Here is a 27,285-nt window from a genome sequence, read left to right on the forward strand (position 1 = left end):
ACATCTTGCAATTCTGACATTTTTTCTCGCAATTCTGAAATTTTTCTCGCAATTGCAAGTTTTTCTCTCGCAATTCTGACTTTATAACTCGCTATTAACTTGTTTTCTTGCAATTGCGAGTTTATATCGCTGACATTATATCACCCAATTCTGACTTTATATATTTATATATTTTATTTTGAATTCTGTGAAACAAGCTTCAATACGAATGATACCTAATTTTTGATTATTACTAAAATATGTTCATATGAAAAAATGCGATAAATAGAAAGAGCGCCAATTAAGCTCCCTGCTAGCGGTGACAGTTAAGTGGTTAAGCGATTTGAATGGCATATGTTTGTATAATTATAAAAAGTCAATGTAAATAAAAAAATTATAAAAAAGACGGTTACCCCACAAAATGTACATTTATGTGTACAAGTGTTGCTAAATTGGCTAGGAAATGTTTGTGTCAATTCCATTCCTGCGTAAGAGCGCCGCTCGCTGCGGCGTGGGGTTTCCCAGGGCAGACTGCAGGGTTACCGCGCCCATCTCCGTCTGATGGCCGGATGAGAGGTGAACTCAACTGGAGAGAAGTGCTCCTTCAAGGAAGGCAACGGGAAGTGGCCACCGACGGACTTATTCTTTGACAAAAGTCTCTAATTGGACATTTATGACTGCATTTTTTCATCGCAGTTGAGATCCCCCTCAAACAGGCTCATTTCCCGCCCGCTGGAGCGAGTTTTGTCGCTGTGGAAGTGGATTCGGTACTTCTCCCACTGCTAGTTAGCGAGCTAGCTCGTCTTGTTCGTTGATGCGTGGATTTGACAGCCACACCATCGTTTATTTCGGTCAATGCCATATAAACAAAGGCCATTTACGACTGAGAACAGGTACGGAACACTATATGCTTATTTTAAGTGTGTGGAACAGGTTGTTTGGTTTAAAACGGATGAATTTGTTGGATAAAATGCTGGTCACCATAGAGAATGAAGGGGGGGGTGGGGTGAGGCGCAGGTAGCGGCTAGCCGACCGATTTACATACACAACAATGCTAGGCAAATGGGCAAAAACAGTCATTTTAATCGGTTATGTGCGCTTATATTTCAGTATTTAGACTTTTTAGAGTGTTTAATCGCTCGTTCCTTCGTTGTAGTGTGAATGAAGTCGGGTGACTTCACTTGAGGCCGTTTTGCGCGAGTCAGCTTGCTAGCACTTAAAAACGGCGTTACCTCAGAAATTAAACCGATCGAGGATTGCGGGAATTCTGTCGTGTGGTGACCAGGGATGTTTTAACGGGAATAAAAGTTGGTTTTGATATAGAGTGTTTAGGGTTTTGGTTGAGAGGCTGGTCTATAGGCTAACTGGCTAATTACTGGAGCTTCTGCTGGCAAAATATTCTGCTTTTCAACCCAGCTAGGCCTTCCTCTATGTTACAGAATCGAGGGGTTTTTTTGTTCACCAAATGCTGGTTAACACATTGCCGTGTACTGAATGTGAATATTGATCGAATTGCAGTCGGTAAATAAGGATTAGTCATTTATTTGTTCACCCGATTATGTAGTAGTATCTGCACCAGCTGGCTAAATATTACAAGCTATTCTACTGTGCGGTTTTTCTATATGTATTTACGTGCCAAGGGATTTATGAATGTGTCCAAATGGCTTAACCTGAAATCCAGTGTGCATTTAATCGACTTGGCGTGAAAGTGTTAGTCTTTATTGCATTAAGTTAAGTGTTTTAACTACTCTTTAAAAACAACCTAATTGGATTCCATTAACTATCTCCAAGTCTCTCTTTAAAGGGCCTTTGCTGTTCAGGTAACCTTACATAGGTGCACTGACTCCCTTTCCCGACGTCTCAGTGATGCTCCACTACAATCCTCCCTAAACTGCTTTTGCTGATGATAAAGGCATGTTTAATGTGTTTTCTCCCGCGATCCGGCCAACATTTATCACAGTAATGCAGCAAAAAGCACTGCAGCTCTTCAGATACGCGGAATGAATGGAGCTTGATGGCCTTTATTATCGCTGCTGGAATATTTTAAGAACGGGCGAGCAGCTCAGTATTGAGGTCACTATTAAGGGATTGGTCGGGGAAATATAGGCTATGGGATAAATATGTTTCGCCCCCCTCCTTTTCCCCCTACCGATCGAGTTTGCCTTTCTCTTCGGCTGGCATTTAGATAAAGGAACGCCGTTCATGAATAAATAAATGGAATCAATGAATTCTTCAATGTGGGGCCCAAAGAACAAGATGGCGTCCGTAGCGCCTCTCTCTCTCTCTCTCTCCGGCTTTCCTCTCCGCACTCATATCAGCATGCCGGTGATTTAACCCGCTCAAACGTCGAGGAAATGCAACGTTCCGCTATAAACACAGCTATTTGTTTTCTAAACGAGCCCTGGAAAATATTTACAAGCAAAGTTGCTCAATTTTGTAATTAATATCTCTTTATGCGCCCAGTGCACTGAAGCTCCATATCCGTCATTTTACACTAAATGAATTGTGAAATAATCGCATATCGAATAGTATTTCGAGTACCCTGTGACGTAATCGTTGACACATTAAATGCATTTTTGATTTCAAATGCTCTGCACTTCTGTTGGTATTTTGTTAGAGGTTTCTGTATTCTCTTGCTCACAATAGCATGTTGAGTTTAGGTAATGCTATTTTTAAATGGTTTATACATTTAAAACGAAAGCAAAAAGGTGCTGCACTGCAAGTATTGATTTTTATAAACGTTAAAGCCAGGCATTTTGTACTTTCATGTTGGTTCATGTTGGTTCATTGAAGTTGATATTCATTGAATGTTTCATAATTGTTATATTAACGTTGTATTTACTGACGCATTGTTTGTAATCCACATGCATTTGCATGTTGGGAATGTCTTGTGTATTAATCTGCATTGTTTGCTTGACCATTTTGCATTGAATACATACTAACATTGATTTATTTTTGCATTTGTGGGTAACTAAGAGCATCAGTTTGATTCCCATTGGATGCCTTAGAAGCTGATAAATGGATGGGTGTGATGGCAAAATTGATTTATGTTCAGATAATGGAGTTTCTGAATATCTTTTTTTCATGTTGACACCCATTTGTTCAGGTTATTCAGGTGATATCGTGTTGAGATTGGTCATATACAATTACTGTATTTCTATCTCCTAGGCTAATTCATGGTTTGAAGCAGTGAAGTTTTCCAAAAAGCTGAAGCACCTTGTTGTCCCCCCTTCATTTTCAATCTGTAGAAGTCATTAAGATAAGTAATAAAAGTGGTGTAAATTGTTGAATTCAGAATGCAAGCTCTTCTGAAACAGTAACACAAATTCTTAGACTTCAATCCCAGCTCTGGACAGCTGTTTTTTCCATGAGTGATGCTGAGAGGGATTACAGATTTACTGTAGGTGGATTTTAGCTTTTAGGATTACAGGCTTGGATAGTGATAGTGCTGGTTACTGTCTTTTCTATGATCCAGCTTTAGCGATATGCATTTTATTTTTCTTCTGTTAATGCCTAATAAACTGCATCATCCTCAACATTTGGAGTAATTTATGTTGACGGAATAAAGTTCTTATAAAAATCGAATAAAGATCGGGGCGTTGTGTGTGTTATCAAGTAAAACACTTTTAGTGTGTTGTTCAGATCATTTACAAGGATTTGGTCAAATAAATGTTTTCTGAAAGGATCTAAGAAAGAGTTGCCCTAAAGTGACCTGAGAATACGTAGTCTGTGGCACCTTTAGGCCATTTCTTACAGCTCTCTTTTTGTCCTGCAGTCTGCTGACTCTGATCAAGTGTTTGTTGAGAGGGTGAGATTGAGCTCTTCTAGCACATATGTTGATGCCATGCTGCATTTAACCATTTGACTTTGCTTTGTGCTATCTTATACTTTAGCCTTTGGCACAGAATATTGAGTAATTATGAATGTTTCATTTTAGCAGACAGTAAAAGGAAAAGTTTGAACCCTGCTCATGGTGTAGTTCGGTGTTATATGTTTGAATGTATTGATGACCATAACATTTTTAAATGATATTAATGTTAAATCTTCTTTTATTTTTTAAATGATCACGCATGATTTAAGCTGATACTGTAAGCCTGTAATATCTGGGCTTATTTTTGCCATATCTTGTTTTCAATGAAAATAACAGTTATTAATTGTCATAAACTGTTCATTTTGTTTTACTCTTTAAGAATGATCAGCATTACTCTGATAAGGGCAGCTGTTAATATCTGAGTTTATTTTTTGCAGTTAAAGTAGTTATTTGTTTATATATATTTTTTTGTTGTTGTTGTAAATGAACAATTATCAATCTTTTCTTTCTTTTTTTAAATATTTGCATTGGTCTGATATAGGGATGCATGAAATTTCTGCCACCATATCGGTATTCTCCGATATATTATGTTCACTTTTAATGTTATCATTATCGGCCCAATAAGAATTTTTTTCAATAAATAATGGATTATTTTCTTAAGCTGAGACACTTCAGTTGCGCACGGTTTGCTATGATGGGTTTGAATTGCGTGAAATATGATTGGAATCACTTTGAAAAGGAAAATGTAGCTAAGTGCAAGTCTGTCATATAGGCTACATGAATTTATAATGAAATCACAGGGCTTGAATTACTTGGTAGCACTGGTGCTCCCTACTCCCAAATGTTTAGGAGCACCCACTGAAAATTAAGGAGCACCACAACTACAATTTATATATATATATATATTAAAAGATTTATTTTATTTAAAAACACCACGCTTTGTAGAGAAATGAAAACGTAGGCTAAGTGATGCACCGATCACAATTCAGATTTTTTACAAGCAAATTGGCAAATATTTCTTTCTTTCTTTTAAGCAAATTTCTTTGTTGGCCCAAAAAACAAAAACGTAGCCATTTGAAATTAGAATCAAGCATTTTAATCACGATCCAAAGAAAGATGCTACACACAAATAGCATGAGCAGTTGTTTTTGATTTAAAATGCATAATTTCAAGACTTAGAGCAAATAAAGATGCATTCGGGTTTTTAATTTTATTTTGGCTGATCTCTACTCCGGACCTGCACAGTCGACTGGTGCATTTCTAGAAAAAAGGTCACGCCAAAACAATTATTTGCACTCGCACAAATGCTCCCAAATCATTTTTTAATTTCAGGAGCATATGTGACCGAAATGGTCGCAATTTCAAGCCTTGTAACACTATTGTAAAGGAATGTTGTGAATTCTTTGTACGCCCGTGTTTTAGCGTGTTGTTACGGATAAGCGCATCCACACCATAATTCATGCTTATAAGTTCGCTTGTGCATTTTCTAGCCTTTTATTTTGTGTAGTTGTAAGTTATGTTTAAATTTGTGTACATATATCTGATTTATCTCATAGGATGCGTTTATAAAACGCACCAGTGATCATCTTCAGCTTCATCGCATGCAGCTCGAACAGCAATGCACGACATTTATAACAATGACTGGGACTGTCATATTACATTACATAACATTATAATTAGAACACTATTGTAATAAAATGTTGAATTATTTGGCTTTAGTTGCTGTGGATAAGGATAAGTGCATCCACAACATTCATGACTAAGTTCACTTGTGCATTTGTGCCAGATGTAAGTTGTAATTGTTTGTTTTGTATAAATATCTGATTCTCATATAGGATGCAATGCATTTTGAGTTAAAGGGTCATGAAACCCCTTAACACATTATTTGAGATGTGAACAGATATGTACAAGCTGCACGTCACAGAAAACACTAAAAGTACACATCAGTTAGTGGAAATTGGTTATTTTTGCATTTTTCCGGGTTGAAAAGCAAAGTCAAAGCAACATCGTGGAATCTGAGGTAGAAGCGTTGATTCGGAGTGTGTGATTGGCTGCCGGTTGTACGTCATCTGGTTCTGAGCGTTCATGAGAATGAACTCTTTTAACCCAATCACTGCGCTGTATTACGCAAGAGATCAAAAGACAATTTCAGTGCTGTTTGTTCACCTCTGTTCAGTGTTGCGATCGGACACGTGTCGTAAGTGTACGTCTCCTCAGCACAGTAGCACAGTGTTGTTTCATTTTCCCGAAATGTCAAGAGCTGTAGCGCGAATGAGAGCGGTTTCTGCGGGGAACGCCAAGATGAGTTTAAAAACGCTCGCAATGCAGATCATAGATCATACACAGACTATCATGTACAGAATGCTGAACATTAACCAGCACTGTTTGCGCGCACATATTTAATTACGTCTTCAATTGAAATGTATGTGCAAATAAGGACACTGATACAGCCGCACATCTGATCATGAACGCGATGACATGATGAATTATTCTGATACACAGAAGGCAATGATTTAAAGAGCAATTAGTGCTGTCGCGGTGAAGGAATTTCCCTTGCTGTAATTTTGAGTGGCTCAATAGCGCGATATGCGATATTATCGCCATTTAGTTAATTTATATATAAACGAGTGTTACGGTGTGGTCAGCAGGCACAAAAACAAGGACATATTCAGTAACCAATGTAACCGAAACTAAACGGCGTTGAAACAGGAAGTGAAGTAAACAGAAGAGAATGTCACAATAAGGATCCACATTAGAGAACATAATCCTGACAATAAGCTCGTTAGGCTATTTTTATATGTATAACAGTTAGATCCGATCCTCGAATCTGACTGGACCAGAGGCTTTCTGCTGATATTTCACCAGTATCATCTTCGTCGCTGCGCATAGACAGGCTGTCACTCAGCGTGCAGTTACATTGTTACGGTGGTCAGGGACTGTCTTTGAGTGCGTCATTAAACCGTTCATTCAACGAACATGTTCAAAAACACTGATTCATTAAAATATAGATGTAATGAAACAAGGTGTTAATTATTTACCTCCACTTTTTAAGGCTCAGCTGACCAGCAATGCGTCGCATGGGTAACGCTGAAGCTACACTTAATAGAGACCAATGGCATTTATTCAAGGCATTCACTAGCGCTGACGCAATTCACCGTGTGGAAGGTGCGGCTGCGCCACTGTCTCCTCCTTTCCAAAGCGCTTGCGCTCCCGTGGCGTCTGTCGTTGCTATGCAACCATGAACTGCGCTCTCCACACGACGAGGAAGTTTCAGTAATGGATTTCCACCACCGAAAAATGTGTTCTGTAGCTCTGCTACGTGTTGCTTCCATTATGAGCGCGCTTGCCATTTGAAATAACGAACTTGAACGCGCAAAAGACCCGATATGTGAACGGCCCCTTAAATGGATACTTTACTAATTAGCATTAAGCTTTGTATCAGTAGAAACCCGGTAGTATTTTCGAATGACCATGCATGAGTTTTCCTCATGTCCCCCTGAGATGAGAGATTTCCGTATTGTGTGTCGTAATTTTTGCGTCATCGGAGGCTTTTTTTGTCCAGAGGCGAGAGACTACAGCCAGTAGGAGGATCTCGTTCCGCATGTCTTCAACCCGCCCATAGGGGTTGCGATCTTATGATAAAACGGCGTCTTTACAGTTTCGAGTCAACTTGTAGCCTAGTTGTATCATTTCTTCCGATACTGCCCTCTGTAACCGGTAGGCGTGGCTTGGGAGTGGCCGCGTAGGGCAGCGAAGTAGGGCTGGTCCGAATACCATTTTTTGAGCTTCGAAGCTTCGGTAGTAATGAACATTGAATATTCGAAGCTTCGGAGAGAGGGTGCTGAACATATTCTTCTCTCTAATAAAGGCAGTATTCTCTATGTGTCGGTATGTCCGTTTGCATTTTGATTATTTCGAGAACCGTTTATCCAATCGACTTCACTGGGAGTGCAGTGTCGCATTTGGTGCAATATAGATGGACATGCGAGACGCGACACATTCAGAATTAATAAACTTTTAATAAACTACAGAACAGCGCGAGCGGGAAGCGGCGCGCCTCACGCTCCGATAACGGACACTGCACTAGTGATATAAAACGCACGCACACAGGTCTGTTAAATTAAGCAATACTTTTAAGGTAGTCTAATATTTTTCTGACTAACAAATTACTGACACAGTAGATTTAAATAAAGAAAAACGAAATTTAAATAAAGAAAAACGAAATTTAAATAAAGAAAAAACGAAATTAATTTAAATTAAAAACGAGATTCATTTAGATTGATAATAACGGGTAAAAAGGCTAATACATTTTGTTTCTATTATTCTATTTTCCACAATGTCAAAGCAACGCAGCTTAACTCAAAACACAAGCTCAGGCATGCACTTTGGTCCATACAAACTCCACTGTTCTGCGCTCTATCGAGAGAACACTCCTGTTGCTGGAACACTGGGGTCGGTTCTATTTCTAGCATGCACGCGTTTTCCGCGTGGCTCACGCAGGCAGTGTGCAAACTCCAACCTGTTAACATGGGAGCCAAAATAAAAACGGACACGCCACGCAGCCAGTGTGTCGCCGGCCTTATTCAAGCGCGAATGAGAACCGTTTCGCGGGGGATCCCAGGTGTGCCCCAAAAAAAAAAAACGAATATTCGAATGTCAAATTTTCAAATCGAATACCAACCCACCGAATGAATATTCGAATATTCGGGTCCAGCCCTAGAAGCAAGTGCATTCTGGGAGTTGTTGTCTTTCATCCACATGAGCCAAAAATCAATTTTCTGGCTTTTCTCAGTCTAGAAGGCACCAACTTTAAAATAATTTCACATTTCTACTACATAAATGACCCAATTTAAATACACATTCATCTTTCCAGCGGTGAAATATCCCTTTAAACGGTAAAAGGATGATACGACAATTATTTTGCAACCTTTTCACGAATATATATGACTTGACCTCAAAGACAGACGCAGGTAATCGCACGCGCTCAGTCCATCTCTCTCATTTTACTGTCTGTTTAGGCTTGTTAAGTGCAAATCCACAAAGCCTCAGTACAAATCACCATGGTAAACACAGCCTTATCATTATTAACTTATTTAACATTCAATACACATGCACGATAGAGGTGTGAACCTACACTGGTCTCACGGTTCGATTACGATTATCAAGTCATCGATTCAGTTCGATTCGATTATCTCGATGCATCACGATGCATTGATGATGCACTGCATCCTTATTTTTCAATTTTGCTTCACATGTACAATTTTGTCAATAAATACAAGCAGTCAGATATAGCCTATGAACTGAACCTTTAATTTTACCTGAAACACGCTTCTTGAATGTATCAAACATCAAATAAAACTCAAGTCTGGGCACAGAAGACAACAGCAGCATTAGATTAGAACACACAAATGTAAGTACTAAAAGTGCATAATGCAGGGAGTGTACTTAAATACTTATATAGTGCTATATAGTGTACTTTCTTGTAAAACATTTAAATATTGACAAATGTATACATGAAATTAAATTACAAACCAAAATAAACAAGAGGCCAAACCTACTTGAATATAATCAATATACAAAAAACTAAATCTGCACTTCAGCAGTGTTTTTTAATACACAAAATAAAAGAAAACAAAATAACAGCACTGGAACTTCCTGAAACATCACAAACTGCTCAGCATGTAGGAATTTGCAGCTCGGGGTGAAAACGACTGACGTGGTTTCTCATGTTGGTGGTATTACCTCCTGCATATTTTATTTTTGCGTGACATGATATGCACACAGCGTGTGTCTTGTCAAGGTCGGGCTTACCGTGTTGTTGATAAAAGCCGAAATGTGCCCAAATGTCGGCTTTTAAAGTGGTTGGAGCATTTTTTATTGCACGCTCTGGCGTTTCGCCTCCCTCTGCCATTGTATGCCGCGACTAAGCACGGCACGCGGTGCTGAGTGCTGACGTCAGAAATGCGTCAGTACATTATAACCGGTTATGGGCTATTACTGAACCGAAACCGAATTGTCCTCGTCTGCATCGCGATGCACCGTAGAAACGATTAATTTTGACACCCCTAATGCACGAAGTTCAAAACAAGAAGGGTAGGCTATAGCCTTATGAAAAAACAAAACGTGTGAATATTGTGGTTGCTGCGGTTACTTTCATTCCTCCGCGGTTGGCTTGTCAGTAGCGCAGTTCTACAATATTGTCAATATAGTGTCATTTGTTTAGAGACTGTAGTGTAAATGTAATGAAAATATTATTAGGAGGAGGGTTCATGGCACTTTAAGTAGCCCGCTAGCGAAGCTCTTAAGTTTCCCCAAGCGTGCCAAGCCCTGAAAAGTGAAGCCAAAACGTCTCGATCGCCCCCCAGTGACTGGTCCTAGTATAGGTCATAAGCCCCGCCTCCCCGTGTTATTCAACGGGACATGAGACCAACTAAACAATTAAATTACACTTCAAATATCTTTTTTCCATAGGTGGTTTCTTTCATTTGCTGTCGTTTTTATCACGCTGATGTAAGTTCAAGTGTCTGTTTCAAAAATAAGTTGATTTTTAGTTAGTTACGTGATGCGGTGGTGTAACGTCATGATTGACAGCTGTGATTGACAGGTTCTCTGAGTGAAGTAGTCACTGAAGCACAAACGGAAATTTTTTCGGGATCTTCGGAGGACTGAGGAGATTGTTTACTTTATTTTAACAAGCCTCTTGTCGTACTGCAATCAATTTTTAAAAAAGTGTGCAGAATCCACTCTCCCTGAGTGCATTCTGCGAGAGTCAGGGCGGAGCGTTGATTTCGCGGCTTTACTTCCTGCTCACTAGCCTGGGAAAACCCAGACTACTTCCGGCGAATTTTAATTCTCTCTCCAGGATAGTCTGGAGAAGAGCCCATTCAAACTCATTTCTGCGAAATCGCAGCACCAATCAGAAACGTTTGGGGAGGGATTTACATGATGACGACAGCGCAGCGACGCTAAAGGAGATTTCATTACAAAGATGGATGCCGCCGTGGAACATCACTCGTTCGAATCATAGACAGTATATAAACGAATCAGTTATCGCGTCTGTTTTGAGCGATTTAAACTTACCGTTTTCGTTAAAGGGATAGAGGGCGCGCGCGCATCCTGCTGTGTGACGTGTACGCAGACTGCGCGCGCCCTCAGATCACTTGGACATGGCTGTGTATAAGAGCTAAAAACGATATAAATACTGTTCGTTTTCTCACACAAACCGCTCGTTTCGTGTCTTAGGCCATCAATGTGTACTTACGATGGGGAATTGTTTAATTTGGACGATGGGGAATTGTTTTAATTTGGACTCTGTGCATGCTCTTTGAGACCGTGACCATAGACCTGCATTATATGACTGACAGACAAAAACGGTTTGACCTAAAAATATCAAAATTGAAACTACTGCGGAAAAAAACCACATCTTGGATGCCCTTGAGGTAAGCTAAAACATACAAAAATTTTATTTCAAAGTGAACTATCCCTTTAAAACCGGAGCAAAGAACAACACTCGAAGCATACGTCATCTCCTTCATCGATCTGATTGGTTTTATGACTATCCAATTGCGCCCAGAGGAATTTGAGCTACGTCGGTTGGTGACGCCCCTTTGGAAATGATTTGTCTACATAGCTTCCCCAGACCCTATACTCAGTTTCAACTGAGAAGGGTCTGTTTCAACTGAGAAGGGTCTGGTTTTAACCAGGCTACCTGCTCACTACTGCGCAGGTCTGGTCCCGAAATCGCTACTGCGCAGACTCAAGTTCCAATATGTCAGCGCCATATCGGCACACTGGCGGCTTCAGTTCTCATCAATGGAAGAGAGCGAAGGGGCGTCGTCCATACAACAATGTATTTTAAGTATAAATAAAATCAGATGAGAAAGCATTATGAATTGACAACTCTTTATTTATTGGCAAGCAACATGTGCAACATATTCCGTTCCCTCTCAGAGGTGATTAGGAACAGCTTAGAGCTTAACATTCCTCTGAAATTATGAAAATAAACATAAAAGTCTTTCAAAGTAATCAAATGTAGAACAGCTCTGCATAGTCTTCACTGTATAAATAAATATAGATTTATCCTACTAAATCTACTAAAGGTCAGTGAGTGATTTTTCTGTCTTTTCTTGTTTGATTAACATTAATGACACAGATGCCAGCAGGAATATTAAAGGAATACTTCACCGATTAGCATTAAGCTTTGTATCACTAGAAAACCGGTAGTATTTTCGAATGATCGTGCTTCCCTCCCTCATGTCCCCCTGAGATGAGAGATTTCTGTATTGTGTGTCTGAAAAAAAACCTAAGATAATGCAAAAATCATCATTTAGCGTCATCGGAGGCTTCTTTGGCCGGAGACGAGAGACTACAGCCAGTAGGAGGAGCTCGTTCCGCATGTGTTCAACCCGCCCATAGGGGGTGCGATCTCACGTTAAAACGGCATCTTTTCAGTTTCGAGTCACTAGTAGCCTAGTTGTATAATTTCTTCCGATACTGCCCTCTGTATCCGGTAGGCGTGGCTTGGCCTCGTAGGGCAGTGAAGCAAGTGCATTCTGGGAGTTGTTGTCTTACATCTTCATGAGCCAAAAGTACATTTTCTGGCTTTTCTCAGTCTAGAAGGCACCAACTTCTAAAATTTCGCATTTCTACTACATAAATGATAGGGGTGCAACGGATCAAAAAACTCACGGTTCGGATCGTTTCTCGGATCAGAGTCACGGATCGGATCATTTTTCGGATCAGCAAAAAAAAAAAAAAAAATTTTATTAACACTTTTAAATTATTAAATTAAAATATATAAAATCAACTTAAAGTGCACAAGGCATAATATCTTCTTTTTAACATAATTAATGAAAAACAACTTAAAGTGCAACATAAAACGGCATCTCCTTCCTTTAAACATGGACCAATGCTTTATGTGTTTCCACTGTCATATAGGGCTGTCAAAATTGCTCAAAAATGATGTTCGAATATTCCCTCTAAAAAACACATATTCGAATTATTCGAACATCTGGTTGCGCATTTTGTCAATGACGTGCATTAGGCCTATGTCAATAACAGGACAAATTAATACAAAGAGACATAACTACTTGTATATGTAGTTCATTTAAGTTTAAACATATTTGACAACGTATTACCTTGCTCGCTCGCACTCGCAGGCACTCTTTCTCTCTCTCTCTCGCCGTCACCCATGCTGCGTTCACACCAAACGCGAATAGAGCGTCTGGCGCGAGTGATTTCAATGTGAAGTCAATGTAAAGACGCGTTTACGCACGTCTGGAGGTTTTGCGGCGCGAATGAGGCGTCACGCTCTCTGCGGTTCATAACGCTCGCCATGACCACGCTGTGTGTGGACTGAACATGCGCACAACTTTTTTTTCATAAATCAATCCGCGGATCACGTGAGTGCCGAACCGAAGATATTGATCCGAACGGATCACGGATCAATGATGATCCTTTGCACCACTATAAATGACCCAATTTAAATACACATTCATCTTCCCAGCGGTGAAATATCCCTTTAAGTTGCTTTTACTTTAAGACCGATTGCACAGATCCAATATACTGTTACACATGCAACTTTTTACCCCAACTGTTTGTTCACATAAGACATAACCGATGGCGTTTAAAAGGTTAGTTCACCCAAAAATAAAAATTATGCCATAATTTACCTTATGCGTCGGGTCAGAGGTTACTCTTCCGCCGGAACTAGACTTGCCTACGACTGTTACCGGAAGCCAGTGATTATAGTCTATAAAGTTATAAATATGGATATTTTCTTACAAAAAAAAGGTCGCTTTGCTTCAAAAGCCCTTTATTAACAAAATCAAAATCTCAGGCGCTACTCGCTCCCATTATAAAGCTTGGAAGAGCAAGGATATTTTTTAATATCACTCTGATTGTGTTTGGCTAGAAGAAGGAAGTCATATATAATCTAGGATGGCTTGAGGGTGAGCAAATTATGGGGTAATTTTCATTTTGGGGTGAACTAACCCTGTAAGAGAATACTTAACAAGCCGGGCATTTTGGTGTTTTTAACAGTTTAGACGTGAACCCGGAGCTCAATGTTCACTTTGCTCGTTTGTGTCTTGGAGCGTGTGCACAGAAAGCTGCTTGGGGAACAGTATCTCTTTCGCGGCTTAGTGCAGGTTTAATAATCTTTTTATTATAGAGCACGTCCTGCAGTTTAGCAACAGTAGACTGCATTTTACGACAATCACTGATCCAGCTGATTTGGACATTAAATTTGGGCTTTTAGGGAAGTAAAAGCGGACTAAAATCGCACAGCCGTAGGGTTGCTGTTGTTACAATGTCTCCGCTCTCCGCAAAGACGTTGCAGATTTATTGTCCTTTCAGACACCTAGTAGAACTGCCAGACCGGTTAGTGAAGCAATTTTAGCTGCATAGCTCTTCTTGGCCTTTATTAAGACCACCGATCAAACTATTTAATGCATTTATTGGCCAATAACGTTCGACGCCCGATCAATCGGAGCACTGTTAATTCAGTATCTCTACCTTAATGCTGTTAGACTTCACGCGAAAACATAAAGCACTGTTTATTTCATTTGTATCTTTGTTCTGTTGTATTTTTCTATGCTTACAATTTTATTTTCTATGCAAATGCACTCCCCTACAAGATCATACCATTCATTCTAGAATGATTAATACTTTCCAAATAGAATTAATAAAGGAAACTGGTGTAATTGTTTTCATAGCGCAATATTTATTGCAGAAACACAAAATATCGTAAATGTCAGTTTTTTCCAATATCGTGCAGCCCTACTTTGTTGGGTTGTTGGCATTAGCCTGATTATGTTGATATTGGGAAGCCGATAATAGTGTCCCCCCCCTCCCACACACACACAATTCGAGCAGTAGAAACTTTATATACTGCTTTATTTATTTATTTATTTATATATATATATATATATATATATATATATATATATATATATAATAAATTATACATTTGTCTAAATTTTACATTTCTATATTACAGATTGTCGACTGTAATATAGAAATAAAAATCACTGTCTATATCCATCAAACTATGCATATTGGCGCTTCTCTGCTGGTAGTATCCATGTTGGGTTGTGCTGTTAGAAGAGAACTGAAGGTGAGGTGAGGGACTTACCTTTTGTAACCATGTCATTTTGATCAGCAAGATTAGAGGACTTAGGCGAATTGTCTTGATGCAGGCCCATTTAAGAGGTCAGCCAATCAGGAGGAAGCAAGTGTATAGGAAAGGATAAGACGTTAACCAAGAGAAACATTTTCTGGCTGTCAAACACAAGGAGCCTTGTGCTAGCCACATAAGGTAAGAAATTCAGAGTATCACCTGAAACTTAAAGGTCTCTACCACACTGGTAGGGTAAGGAATTTCTCAGCACATAGCAGGAAGTAAAATTGCTTGTTGTCTTCAACATACTTCAATATTTTGATTCTTTAAGCTTGGACTGTATCCTTAGACTTGTTGAATTTCTTTGTTTCCTTGTCTGTTTTCTTTTTAAGCTATGTTTGCTATGCATGTAACTTTCTAAACCCTTTTTTTTTATTATTATAATTTGTTCACCCAGGTAAACGCCTACATGAGGTGCTTAGTTCTTTCGTTTGGTGACAAACTCAAGAAATGTTATCTTCCAATGACATATCCGCCTTGTTCGTTCACACAGCTAACTCTCACATTTCAAACATGGAACCATTGATTTCACAATTAGGACCTGGCATAATGCACCAGAGGGCAATGGCAATTACAGGAAATGGATCCAACCAAATTTATAGTGCTAGATTGCCTGACCACAGACATCTGGGAGTAACAAGCATATGCGTGGCTTCTCTGTTATGTAGTGCTAATGTCACTCAAACGTATTTATCATTGCTTGATGGTACTCAGCTGACCAATTCAGCTTGAATAGCGGGTCTTTGTCATTATTTCTCCTCTTAGCCCTTCCTTGGTCTTGATGTTCATCTGGACTGTCTATACTCAAGCTTGAACCTGCATTCATCTTGCTCAATCAGGACAACTAAGACCAGGCTAATGGGAAAGATGACAGCTTCTTAACAATCAAGATATTGTGCAGCTGCAAATTGTTCTATATTTGAAGTCATTTTTCAAGTAGGTCATATAATGTTGGCCTAGAATAGTCAATTTAACATTTTGTAGAACATGGAAACATTACTGGGATGTGCAAAACAGCTAATCTTTTAAATTGGCTGAACAATGGACTGAGTTGTTCATGTGTCTGCTAAAGACTTGAAAGTCAATGCATTTAAAAAGTGAAATTGTTGTAGTGCTTGATGGCCAAAACAAGAATCCTGTCAATTTTGTATGCACCATGAATAGACCATATACCCAACTTGGCCTTGGTTGCTCATCCAAATATTCCTCAATATATTTGAGGAGTAACGGTAGATTGCAGTGTGCGTGAAGGTGAACGTGCCACACTTATACTTGCATTAACTTGAAGCGTTTGTTGTCCGTCATCGCATCTCTTGCAGCGAGCGGATCCTTTCCATGCTCTTCACATACCTCTAAAATTAATCCCATCATTAGCTGCATTTCTCCTTCCGTTAGATGCGTACACTCCAATGGCCCATTAAAACAGCTGCCTTCATCAGCCGTTCGTCTGAGCGCATGAAGGATTTGGGTCAGCAGGATAGATGCTGCTCTTCCGATCAGTGTCCCCGGTGTGTCTTAACTGGATTTGCCTGAAGGAGCTGAATCAAGCGTGTCCCAGGATTATGTCAATGACACTGTGGAGAGAGAGGTGTGAAAACACGGCTGTGGGCTGGGAACGCTAATAGGATGAGAGCTGGCCTAGAAGGACTCGCTGTTGTCCATGAGTGCGTTTACTCTAAATCAAACGGGCGGGCTATAAGGGTTTCGGAGTGCGTCGGATTATTATTATTATCATTATTATTATTATTATTATTATTATTAAGGAATGGAATCAGCGTTTCAGCTTGTATAGACAAACAATAGTTGCTGGCTTTATTGTTCAGTGAGGACATTGCAGCATATTTACCTTTAATGCTAGCTGTTATAGTTAATTGCTATTAGTCTATCGGATGAAATTAAAATGACCCTATTTACTTTCCCTGGTGTCCATAATGTTTATTCTCCATAATCATACATTTAGATGTTATAAATTGCTCCGCCTTTGAAACGACTTTCCTTTTCAGCTGTTGTCATCAAGCCCTCGTTTTTTTTTCAGCCCTCCCTTCAACCACATGACCCCATTCTTGGATGTAGCACCCAGTTTTCATCATCCAATCAATTCCCAATGGATAAAATCCTGTCCTACATTCTCATTGAATATCCTGTTTTACTCATAATTTGTCACATTATTGATGTAAAATGCGGTTTCATGTTATTTTTTTCATGCTAGAGTTTAGGAAAAGGTAATTTTTTTTCCTTTCTGTTTATGGGCATAATAAAAGAACAGAATCACAGCTCATTTCTTTCCGTTGTTCTCTTTGTACTTCTGCATTTTTCATTAAGGAGCAACAACTCATTTCACCACAAGAGGAAATGGTTCTTTGGGTGCTTTCAGTAGCTAATGTGGTGGGATGGAGTCTCGATTTACCCTTGTGTATTGATAAACAATCTTCTAGCCAATCCATTAACCAATGTTACATGACATGGTAAATGCAGTGATTATTCCTCCTTATAGATGAAGCTAGCATGTGATTTCAGTCGAATGATATGGGTGTTTCAAGATCGCATGCTAATGCCCAGAGACGGTTACATAGTGGGAAGCAACATGTTTGAAAACCAGAAATGTGCATAATTAAGTTCAGACTTTTGTTAATTGATCGTCTCAAAATGTCCATTGAAGGGATAACATAGCCTAAATGTTTTTCTTTTCTTCTTTTTTGTCTGCTGCAGATCAGAACGTGTCCCGGCAGTAGGAGTGAGGCAGAGCTTTAGAAGAGGAAAATGAGTGAACTGGACCAGTTACGCCAGGAGGCTGAGCAGCTGAAGAACCAGATTAGAGTGAGAACCTTTCTCTCTTGTGTATAAATGTGTTCATTAATACCTAAACCATACCTATATAATGCAGTATAATGTAAAGTTAAATGAATGGTTATTAAACATGATGTAATCTAAATGTTCAATCATCTTGAAACGGTCAAATATCTACTAATAGATTGGTCCGGTCAATATCAGTCTTCTTACTGATATCTGCTGATTATTTTGCCTGAATGATTTTAACAGAACATTTTTATTTATTTAAATTGAGCATCGACTAGAATGCATGTTGAAAGGGGTCAGTAATTTTGGACCACCGAGACACTAAAGAAAAGTAATGCACATTCATAATCAGAGAATTTGACACATTGATCGCACTTAAAATATCATTCTATATTAAAACTAGACATATTTAAATTCTAATAATTTAATCTGGTGTTTTTTTCCCACCAGATTACCTGGTAGTCTCTTGTTACGCAGTAAAATTTGCATAACCAAAAGACATTTAAATACAGATGGTGGTTGTTTACATAGTTTACACAATGCAGGAAGAGCATTTACTGTAACTGTACTGTTCTCATTCCTCTCAGCCTTCCAGAAAGAATTTATACCCGATACTTCCTCCATCAAGGCGCTTTACATATTATCTAAGCCAGAGATGTTTACTGAACCTCAGCTATTGTGCTCTTCGGTTTTAGACTGAAATTGACAAACGGGTCTCTCAAATGTCTATAACCTTTTAGCCGTAATCCATAAATCAATGATTAAATAAACCTTAACGGGTCAATAATGCAAACAATTAGGATACTCAGTTTGTTCAATGGGTGGATTATATGAACAAAGCTTATGTTATTTCAGCCTGTTCTCATCCCAAGGCGTCCACTAAGGTGTTATTTCGCCAACACTTCGTGGCTTGTGTATACTAGCTTGCTTGATTTACGCTAGTTACGCGCATTTATACGTTGCCATGACAAACGGAAAAAAAAGCATAGTTTTTTTTGCATAGTTGTGTTTGACACATAAAAACTGTAACAATGTATCTTACAAGGTAACATGATGTAACCTTGCTGTCACTTGAAGTCTGTCCCCACTTTAAGTCCTTGAATTTGAGGGTATTGGACCTGGAAAGTCCTTGAATTTGAAGTTAACCAAGGTGTGGGAACCCTGCATGAAATAATGCCTCATTCCGCAGCGTCTAAACTGGTTTTCTTATTTTCTTTTTTTTTTAGGATGCAAGGAAAGCTTGTGCAGATGCCACACTATCACAGGTAAGAGCTTCCACATGTAAAGAAACCGTTTTATTCTAATTAAGTGAATAAATGGATTTATTCTCATTTAAATAAATGGATTAATCCCCATTTGTACATGGATATTTTTTTTAAAGTGCACATATATTTTCAGATCACAGCCAACATCGACCCTGTTGGCCGAATCCAGATGCGCACAAGAAGAACACTGCGGGGGCATTTGGCTAAAATCTATGCCATGCACTGGGGCACCGATTCCAGGTACGGCATATTTCAGAACAACTACGTCACGTTATTTGCATGATGACAGCCTGACCTTTTTCACAAGCTATTTGAAAACATCCTTATACATCAGAGTGAGATACACAGAGGGGTTTCCCTTTCGCAGTGAGGGTGGTGGATGGGTTCACGGCTCGTGTGGTGGCCACTGCATGCTATCCCCACTGCATTGAATCATGTTCTTTTATTGTGTTTGTGTAGGTGGTGACTGATGGTTGTTAGTAGGTGTTATGACTAAGCATGTTGTTACTATTATAGCTACAGCCAAGAAAAATCCATAATGGCACAATTTTTGTGCTGGGAATAGTTTGAGATTGTTCTGGGAGACAATTCTCCAGATTGTAGTTGTGCAAGCTGTGATTTTTACATGCACGTTCTCTATAGGGTTTAAAGTTCTCAGGATGTAAACCCCACTCACCGCCATCTTGTGTTTTCTGTGCAGGCTGCTTGTCAGTGCCTCCCAGGATGGAAAGCTCATTATTTGGGACAGTTATACTACAAATAAGGTATGCTATTTAGAACATTGGGATCCCTAGACGAGGGCTTAATGAAGTCTCATTTTTGTGAAAATGTCATATTCAACCAAAATTTTTCACTTGTTTTGCCTGTAGCTCATAATACACACACACACACACACACACACACACACACACACACACACACACACACACACACAGAAAACTCAAATAATTGATTATTGACTTTATATCAGTGCATTCCCATTGATGTTCCCTTATTAATTACCACAAACTAAGCATCACTATTACTAAAATTATTTAAAGGATAGTTCACCCAAAAATGTATATTGTCATAATTTACTCACCCTTATGTTGTTCTAAACTCGTAAGACTTTCTCTCATCTTCAAAACTTTTCCTATAAGAGATTTCTGTCCCTCCGTTGACCGTTACGCAACTACCACTTTGACACTTCCAAAAAATTCATGAAGGGATCATAAAACTAATCCATATGAATTGAGCGGTTTAGTCAAAATTTTCTGAAGAGACTCAATCGCTTTATATGATGAACAGATTTAATTTAGGTTTTTATTCACATATAAACATTGATCAACTCACACATCAGTTGAGATAAACAGAAGCTCAAGCATGTTCGCTTGATGTGCGAATGCATCGTTACGCATCACGTTTGAGCTTCAGCAAGAACCAATGAGGTTTGTTCTCGCGCATCTAGCAAGTATGGTTGACCTTCTCAGATTTCATTAAAAATATCTTCATTCGTGTGTAAATTGATACAATTTTCATTTTTGGGTGAGCTATAGGGATGGTTCGGAGTAAAATCAACCTAGGTTGCCTTTGCACCATGACCTCGAGCCAGCCGGATGGTTTAGTGCAGGCGCTAATGGATCCAAGGATGTATCTCGTAAATTACCCCACTAATAATGCCCAGAATGTTACCAAACTTCTACAGTAGTACACATAGGTTCTGTACTCATAACACAAGGCATTGGAAAGTTTGTAAGTACATCAGGAGTTTATTTAAATAACACTTGCCTGATGGCTAATGCTACCGCTCACCCGCACGTCGACGTCACTTCCGTGATTTGGGAAAAGCACGTAAAAGTCCTGGCAGAAAGCGATGCATAAGGATGTAGTGTAACAACGCCCAGTTCCAGGAATGCACTAATATTTTGTTGGTAGTACCAGTTTGCAACAATTATTAGTTCACTTCACACTAAGTTGTCAACACTTCAGAAAAAAAAAATAAAAAAAATTTGGATATACTGGCTTTCTGCCAGGACTTTTTCGTGCTTTTTTCCCCCACATCACTGAAGTGACGTCGACGACCGGGTTAGCGATAGCATTAGCCATCAGGCAAGTGTTATTTAAATAAACTCCTGATCTACTTACAAACTTTACAATGCCTCGTTTTATGAGTACAGAACCTATTTGTACTAATGTAGAAGTTTGGTACCATTCTGGGCATTATTAGTGGAGTAATTTACGAGATACAACCTTGGATCCATTAGCGCCTGCACTAAGCCATCCGGCTGATATCTCTATATAAGCTCTAACTTTAATAATGGTCGACCAAGGGAAAAAAGGCTTCTGGGAGGGTGTTTGGCTCGAGGTCATGGTGCAAAGGACCCTAGGTTGATTCTACTCAGAACCATCCCTTTAACTTTGTGCCTTGTTGTGCAGATGTTACAGGATGGAAGCCTAAGATGCTCAAACACATTAGCAAATGAGTTTCACAGCTTTCACACAGTCAAGCATTTTAGTTTTGTAAAAATCTAGTCCTTGTAAATGGTGCACATCTCGCTCTAACAGGAACTAATCTAGACACTGATGATCAGCTAGTTGAAATGGTTTATGCTTCAGATGTTTACTACTTCCTGTCCTCTTTCATATGTCACTTCCTGAGCATTCATGTGTTGTTTTTCAGGTCCACGCCATTCCTCTGCGCTCCTCCTGGGTGATGACCTGTGCCTACGCTCCTTCAGGGAATTACGTTGCTTGTGGAGGCTTAGACAACATCTGCTCCATCTACAGCCTCAAGACTCGCGAGGGGAACGTGCGCGTGAGCCGCGAGCTGGCCGGACACACAGGTAGAGGACGTCCTCCCGAAACACTTCACACACTCCATTCTTGGCTCTTGTGAACGTACACAAGGTTTGATGTTTGGCAAAGCTGTAATTATGTAGTGAATCTGCATCGGTGTTTTTTGCACCCTTTCAAATAGATCTCATCTGATCAACCTTAATATAAGAGCATCAGATATTACATAATGCACTCATATTCGGTTCTGTCCAGGTCATATTTCACCTCTAAATCAAAAGAAAAATAGAAAAAATATATTTTATTCATATTCTCAGTGTAATAAAGCAATGTAAATGATCCTCCAGACAATGACATTGTTCATTCACAGATATTCTTTGGTTTTTAAGTGAAATATTATTTCTTTCTCAAAGTTTTGGGGAGAAATATTTGTTTGTCATTGTTTGTTAGAGATGTGCATTAAACTTCCTCCTATCTACAGGATACCTCTCTTGCTGCCGCTTCCTTGATGACAACCAGATTGTTACAAGTTCTGGCGACACCACCTGGTGAGTGTGAGGAACTGTGTCCCAGCAGCCCATATTGGGAATTTCGCTATTAAGTTTAACAGGGATATTTTTACTTTTTTAAACGATTAAGTCAGGAGTCAGATTACTATACATTTTAATCAAAATATTTGAAATTATTTATTTACATTACCTACGCTTTGTATTTATCATAATGTGCATGTTCTTTTACTGCATGATTTTTCTTTCCATAAAAAAAAAAGCCCTTTCTTTAAAATCATCAGGAAGTAGGAAATAACAACATAATGGGGAGACAAGTAAACAAATACTTTTTATTTTTAACCCAAGTTATAGTGTTAGCTGCATTCATTGAGCTCATTTTATTCTGCTCAAGAAGAATTTATTTATTTATTTATGGCATATATATTAGTGAAATAAAACTAACATTTGGGCCCATTTAGGTTATAGGTTAAGTCTGTCTATTTTTGTCTATCTTATTTAATATATATATTATTTATTTTTATCAGGCGTTTCAACTCTGAACAATTTAGCAGTCAGTTTCTACCCGTGTTTTGATTTCTCAATTAGTACGAATCTTGATTTTGAAGCGTCTGAAAGGGAATGTTGTGTTCTGTCCTGCAGTGCTCTCTGGGACATCGAGACCGGTCAGCAGACGACCACGTTCGCGGGTCACACCGGTGACGTGATGAGCCTGTCTCTGGCTCCAGACACCAGGCTGTTCGTGTCAGGGGCTTGCGATGCCTCTGCTAAACTCTGGGACGTCCGTGAGGGCATGTGCAGACAGACCTTCACTGGCCACGAGTCGGACATCAACGCCATCTGTGTGAGTGCTCCCAGCAATAGATGTACTCTTAGGAATTGGTGATGTAGTGCATGTGATTTTATACTGATGTGAGCTCACATTGCCCCTGCAGTTCTTCCCCAATGGCAACGCATTTGCCACCGGTTCTGACGACGCCACCTGCCGCCTGTTTGACCTGCGCGCCGACCAGGAGCTCATGGTCTACTCTCACGACAACATCATCTGTGGCATAACCTCCGTGGCCTTCTCAAAGAGCGGCCGCCTGTTGCTCGCCGGCTACGACGACTTCAACTGCAACGTGTGGGACACCCTCAAGGCCGACCGCGCTGGTGAGATTTGCGCACACAAACGTATGCTAGTAAGAGTTACTATCAGTGGCATGTGGTCTAGTGACTGCCCTGAAAGCAAACAAACCACCGTTCACTCACACAATGGTGTTGTTTTACATATGATACAGTGCTTGCTTGTTTACACGCCACATTGGTTTGTCTCTTTTGCATACGCCAACATGCACGGCACAAGCGGTCTGTTGATAAACGGCCCACGTTTTAAAGCCTTTATAATGTTCATATGTAACATCATCAAATGAGTTGAAACGTACTCGGGTATTTTAACGAATGCATACAAGCGAGACTTGACGTGAAAATGCTGTCGTCTGGCACCCTCCCTCCATTATGGTTTACTGACGTTTGGACTTTTTCAGGTGTGCTGGCCGGCCACGACAACCGAGTAAGCTGTCTGGGTGTAACCGATGACGGTATGGCAGTGGCTACAGGGTCCTGGGACAGCTTCCTCAAGATCTGGAACTGAACGTGAAGGTGCTTTCAATACAACATGTCCAATACAGTAAGAACCCACCTCTTCCAGCACAACCTAACAACAAACAAGAGATACTTTGTGTTTTACACGTCATGTAAATGTATCCTCGTTCCACCTCCTGCCATTTTTGGCAACATGTTAGTGAAGATCAGAGGAGTGATATGTAATACACCCACATTTTTAATTTTTTTTTGCTATTTTAAACCAATTTGGTGCCATGTACAGTTGCTCTAGACAAATACAAGGTTCTGTTAATTCTATATGAATGAGTTTAGTTTCTCCATTTCATTTCTTAGTTAAATTGTACATCTGTAATGCAAGATTATATAAATCTAAAAACTTTAGTTATCTGGAGATTTCTTTCTAAATAAATTAGTTTAGATTCTCAGTTGAATTTTCTTGTTATATAATTGAAACTGTTAAATTTGCATATTTATATTGTAAGATTATATGAGGTTGTCATGATATGAATATCTGCTTCATCGTTGTCTCTCTCTCTCTTCTTTCCGCAGATATCATTTGAACTCCAAAGTTGACTGGAAGACCATTCCAACTTTAGAATGTTAAATTTCACAGCATCGTCAACAACAAAACACCTTATAAAACTGACTGACACCACCATGAAAAGAAATAAAACTTCTAAGGGAAAACAATGCCTTTCCTACACCAAGAAGAGCACAATTTGTTTTATCACCCAGCTTAAAAAAAGAAAAAAAAGAAAAAAAAAAATGAAGAAGATTTCCTGTGGTATCAAATGAATAACTTGCATTCCCTCTCGGACCATTCTGTGTCACCCTGTAAGAGAAAAACACAAAACACTATCATCCCACGCTTATGTATCATGTGTCTAGAAAGCAAATGTTGGAGTGTAATTGTACAAATTATTTAACTCTTATTTTTTTTCCTCTTTTTTTTGGTTCCTTTTATCTGATAGTTCATCTTCTAGATCTTTTTCCTGCCTGTTTTTTCTTGTTTAGATATGTTTCTGATTAGTAAAATCTTTTAATCCTGTTATTATAAAACCATGTGAAAACGACATGAAAGTCATGTAAAATGCTGAAACTAGACCAGGATGGAAGAGCAGCTTTTTTTTTTTTTTTTTTGAAGATGCCAATCATGTGTTTTGTTATTTTCATGTGCACTAGGTTGCTCTAGAGGTTATGTAGTTTTCATGAACGTGACTCGAGCGAGAGGAAAGCTTAATAATCATATTCTTGGGCGGCCCCCACAGACAGCGTTCTCCTCTAATCTGTTCCGATTGTTAGCGGTCGCTGTGGCGAATAAGAGCAGCCCTAGCTTTCCAAAAAACTGTAATCATGATCTGTGCATTAGTTATCTTTCAGTGTGAATCCTGGTCCTTTGTCATTAAAGAAAAAAAGAAAACGCCATAAAAATGCCATATCTCTTTTTAAATACTTTTGCCATTTCTGAGAGTCCGAGGTACTCGCTTCATTTATCTACGAATGGCCGTTGTAAATATGGGTATCCGACTTGCACGCGAATGCAGCATTATATCTTAGCTAATGTTTCTTTCCAGTCTCGTCACAGCTTTGTTTGCACAATAAGAAACTTGACTAACGTTTTAAGCGTTAACTAACCAAGCACATGCCGTTAATCACATTGAATGCTAATTTTAATGTAGAAAATGCACAAAAAAAGTAAAAAAAAACTGAAAAAACCCCACAAAAATACAATCCTCTCTTTCATTGGATTAAAAACCGTTCAAACTAACCCCTTAGCTTATCTATGGTCTTACGTTTATACCTTTTTTTTTTTTCTCCCCTCGGTTACTTTGAGCTTTTGGCTTTAATTCCGATTTTTTTGGGATTGTTTTCGTCGGTGGGAGGTTGGGGCGGGGAACGTTTTAATATTTTCAGTGGTGTCGGGATCAGTGTTCGGAAAAACTAAACCTTTTTCTTTTTCTTTTAGCCCAGTTCCAGAGAGAGAGATAACAGATAGCCCTGTCTGTGCTTGGAAATACAGTTACTACTATGTGAATGAAATGTTGTACAAATCAATGTCTGAAAATAATGATAATTCTGAAATTTTTAAGTTAAGCGTTTTATTTCATCTGCCATGAATTAACGTAGTCGCATGCTGTAGAATTTGCTTAAACGGGCGCCCTGACGTCTTTAGGCCCACATGCCTCCAACTGGGACGGCGAAACCGATACGAAGCAGAAATTTTGACCATTGAAACGTTGATTCCAAATGTTTTAGACATGCTGTGCATACATCCTTTACTTTCACTGGCGAAGCTATGCACCTGATGTGAGAAACGACGACGTGTATTTCCTGCAGACGACCTGTAAATCATGGCCATGCTTCCTGAAGTTTTATCCCAAAATTAAACGACAGTCACGAAATGTCCCGTTTGAGACGCTCAAAACCTTCAGTGAGTTTTTTCAGATATTTCGAAATCGAAACGTTCGATAGAAACTCTTTTTTGGCTTTTCTTTAAACGTTTTGAAATGGCATCTTAAACATGGCAGAGTCTTCTGTTCTTTTTCCACTGTAAACAGATGCACTTTCTTTTAATAGTTGTGACTTTTTTTTAAAAGTTTTTTTTTTCTTTTTTTTTTTTTTCTCTGCGATAATGTACAATAATTGTGATGTATTTGTGTGTGCTGCCACCAGTAAAGATTAATTGCAGTTCAATTAAAATGGATTCCCCTTATTTTCTCTCTTCATTAATAACTGTAGATCTCAGCACTCCCTATCTCACCTTTTGTATTTAATTTCAGTCTGTCGGTGTACCACAGAAAGCTGGATGCAACATAGATACTATATTAAAATGTACTGTTATTTAAGATGTAATAAAACAAGTTTGAGATGTCTCTGATGTGCTGATGTTTTGCTAGAGTAACCGTAACTCAAGAGCTTCTCGACTGGGTCAGCAGTTCCTCGTTCTTCAGACGTCCTGGTGTGAACGACACCATTCGTCATCTGATATACGTTTCCGGATGGACTAGAAATTAGTTTAGGTACATGTTTGAACAACTTTTTATCAGTGTGTTTTGTTTTCTCACTGGAAATCCTATCATCTTAAAAGTTCTGAAATGGTGTAGTTGTTCTTAAAGGGATACCCCCACTTTAAAATGACAATTCTGTCATCATATACTCACCCTCATGTTGTTTCAAACCTGTATGAATTTCTTTCTTCTGCTGAACAGAAAGGAAGATATTTAGAAGAATGTCAGTAACCAGACAGTTTCTGGTACCATTGACTTCCATAGTATATATTTTTTCCTACTATGGAAGTCAATGGTACCAGAAACTGCCTGGTTACTGACATTCTTCTAAATATCTTCCTTTCTGTTCAGCAGAAGAAAGAAA

At 39.1% G+C, this 27,285-nt stretch overlaps 1 protein-coding gene across 2 annotated transcripts; it reads left to right on the plus strand.

The window, feature by feature from the left end:
• The first annotated feature begins 519 nt into the window (after window positions 1-519).
• Window positions 520-26,786, plus strand: gnb1b (guanine nucleotide binding protein (G protein), beta polypeptide 1b). Of its 2 annotated transcripts, none has more exons than XM_082136506.1 (11): window positions 520-872; window positions 17,679-17,786; window positions 18,992-19,030; window positions 19,164-19,270; window positions 19,731-19,794; window positions 21,690-21,852; window positions 22,284-22,350; window positions 22,951-23,152; window positions 23,244-23,460; window positions 23,835-23,977; window positions 24,463-26,786. In XM_082136506.1, the coding sequence occupies exons 2-10, from the start codon at window positions 17,730-17,732 to the stop codon at window positions 23,939-23,941; spliced, it is 1,023 nt and encodes a 340-aa protein (XP_081992632.1). In that variant the 5' UTR covers window positions 520-872; window positions 17,679-17,729; the 3' UTR covers window positions 23,942-23,977; window positions 24,463-26,786. The 2 variants fall into 2 exon arrangements, with proteins under 2 accessions (XP_081992632.1, XP_081992633.1); XM_082136507.1 differs by having other exon boundaries at window positions 23,835-23,949.
• Window positions 26,787-27,285: the final 499 nt, after the last annotated feature.

The sequence above is a fragment of the Leuciscus leuciscus genome, assembly GCF_965113295.1.
Source record: "Leuciscus leuciscus genome assembly, chromosome: 14".
NCBI lineage: Eukaryota > Metazoa > Chordata > Actinopteri > Cypriniformes > Leuciscidae > Leuciscus > Leuciscus leuciscus.

Excerpts from the sequence above, each read along its gene's own strand:
- gnb1b (XM_082136506.1), top strand. The coding sequence starts at position 17,730 with ATGAGTGAACTGGACCAGTTACGCCAGGAGGCTGAGCAGCTGAAGAAC. Across the intron at positions 22,351-22,950 it reads AGTTCTGGCGACACCACCTG|TGCTCTCTGGGACATCGAGA; the intron begins GTGAGTGTGAGG and ends TCTGTCCTGCAG. Across the intron at positions 23,461-23,834 it reads CCTCAAGGCCGACCGCGCTG|GTGTGCTGGCCGGCCACGAC; the intron begins GTGAGATTTGCG and ends GGACTTTTTCAG.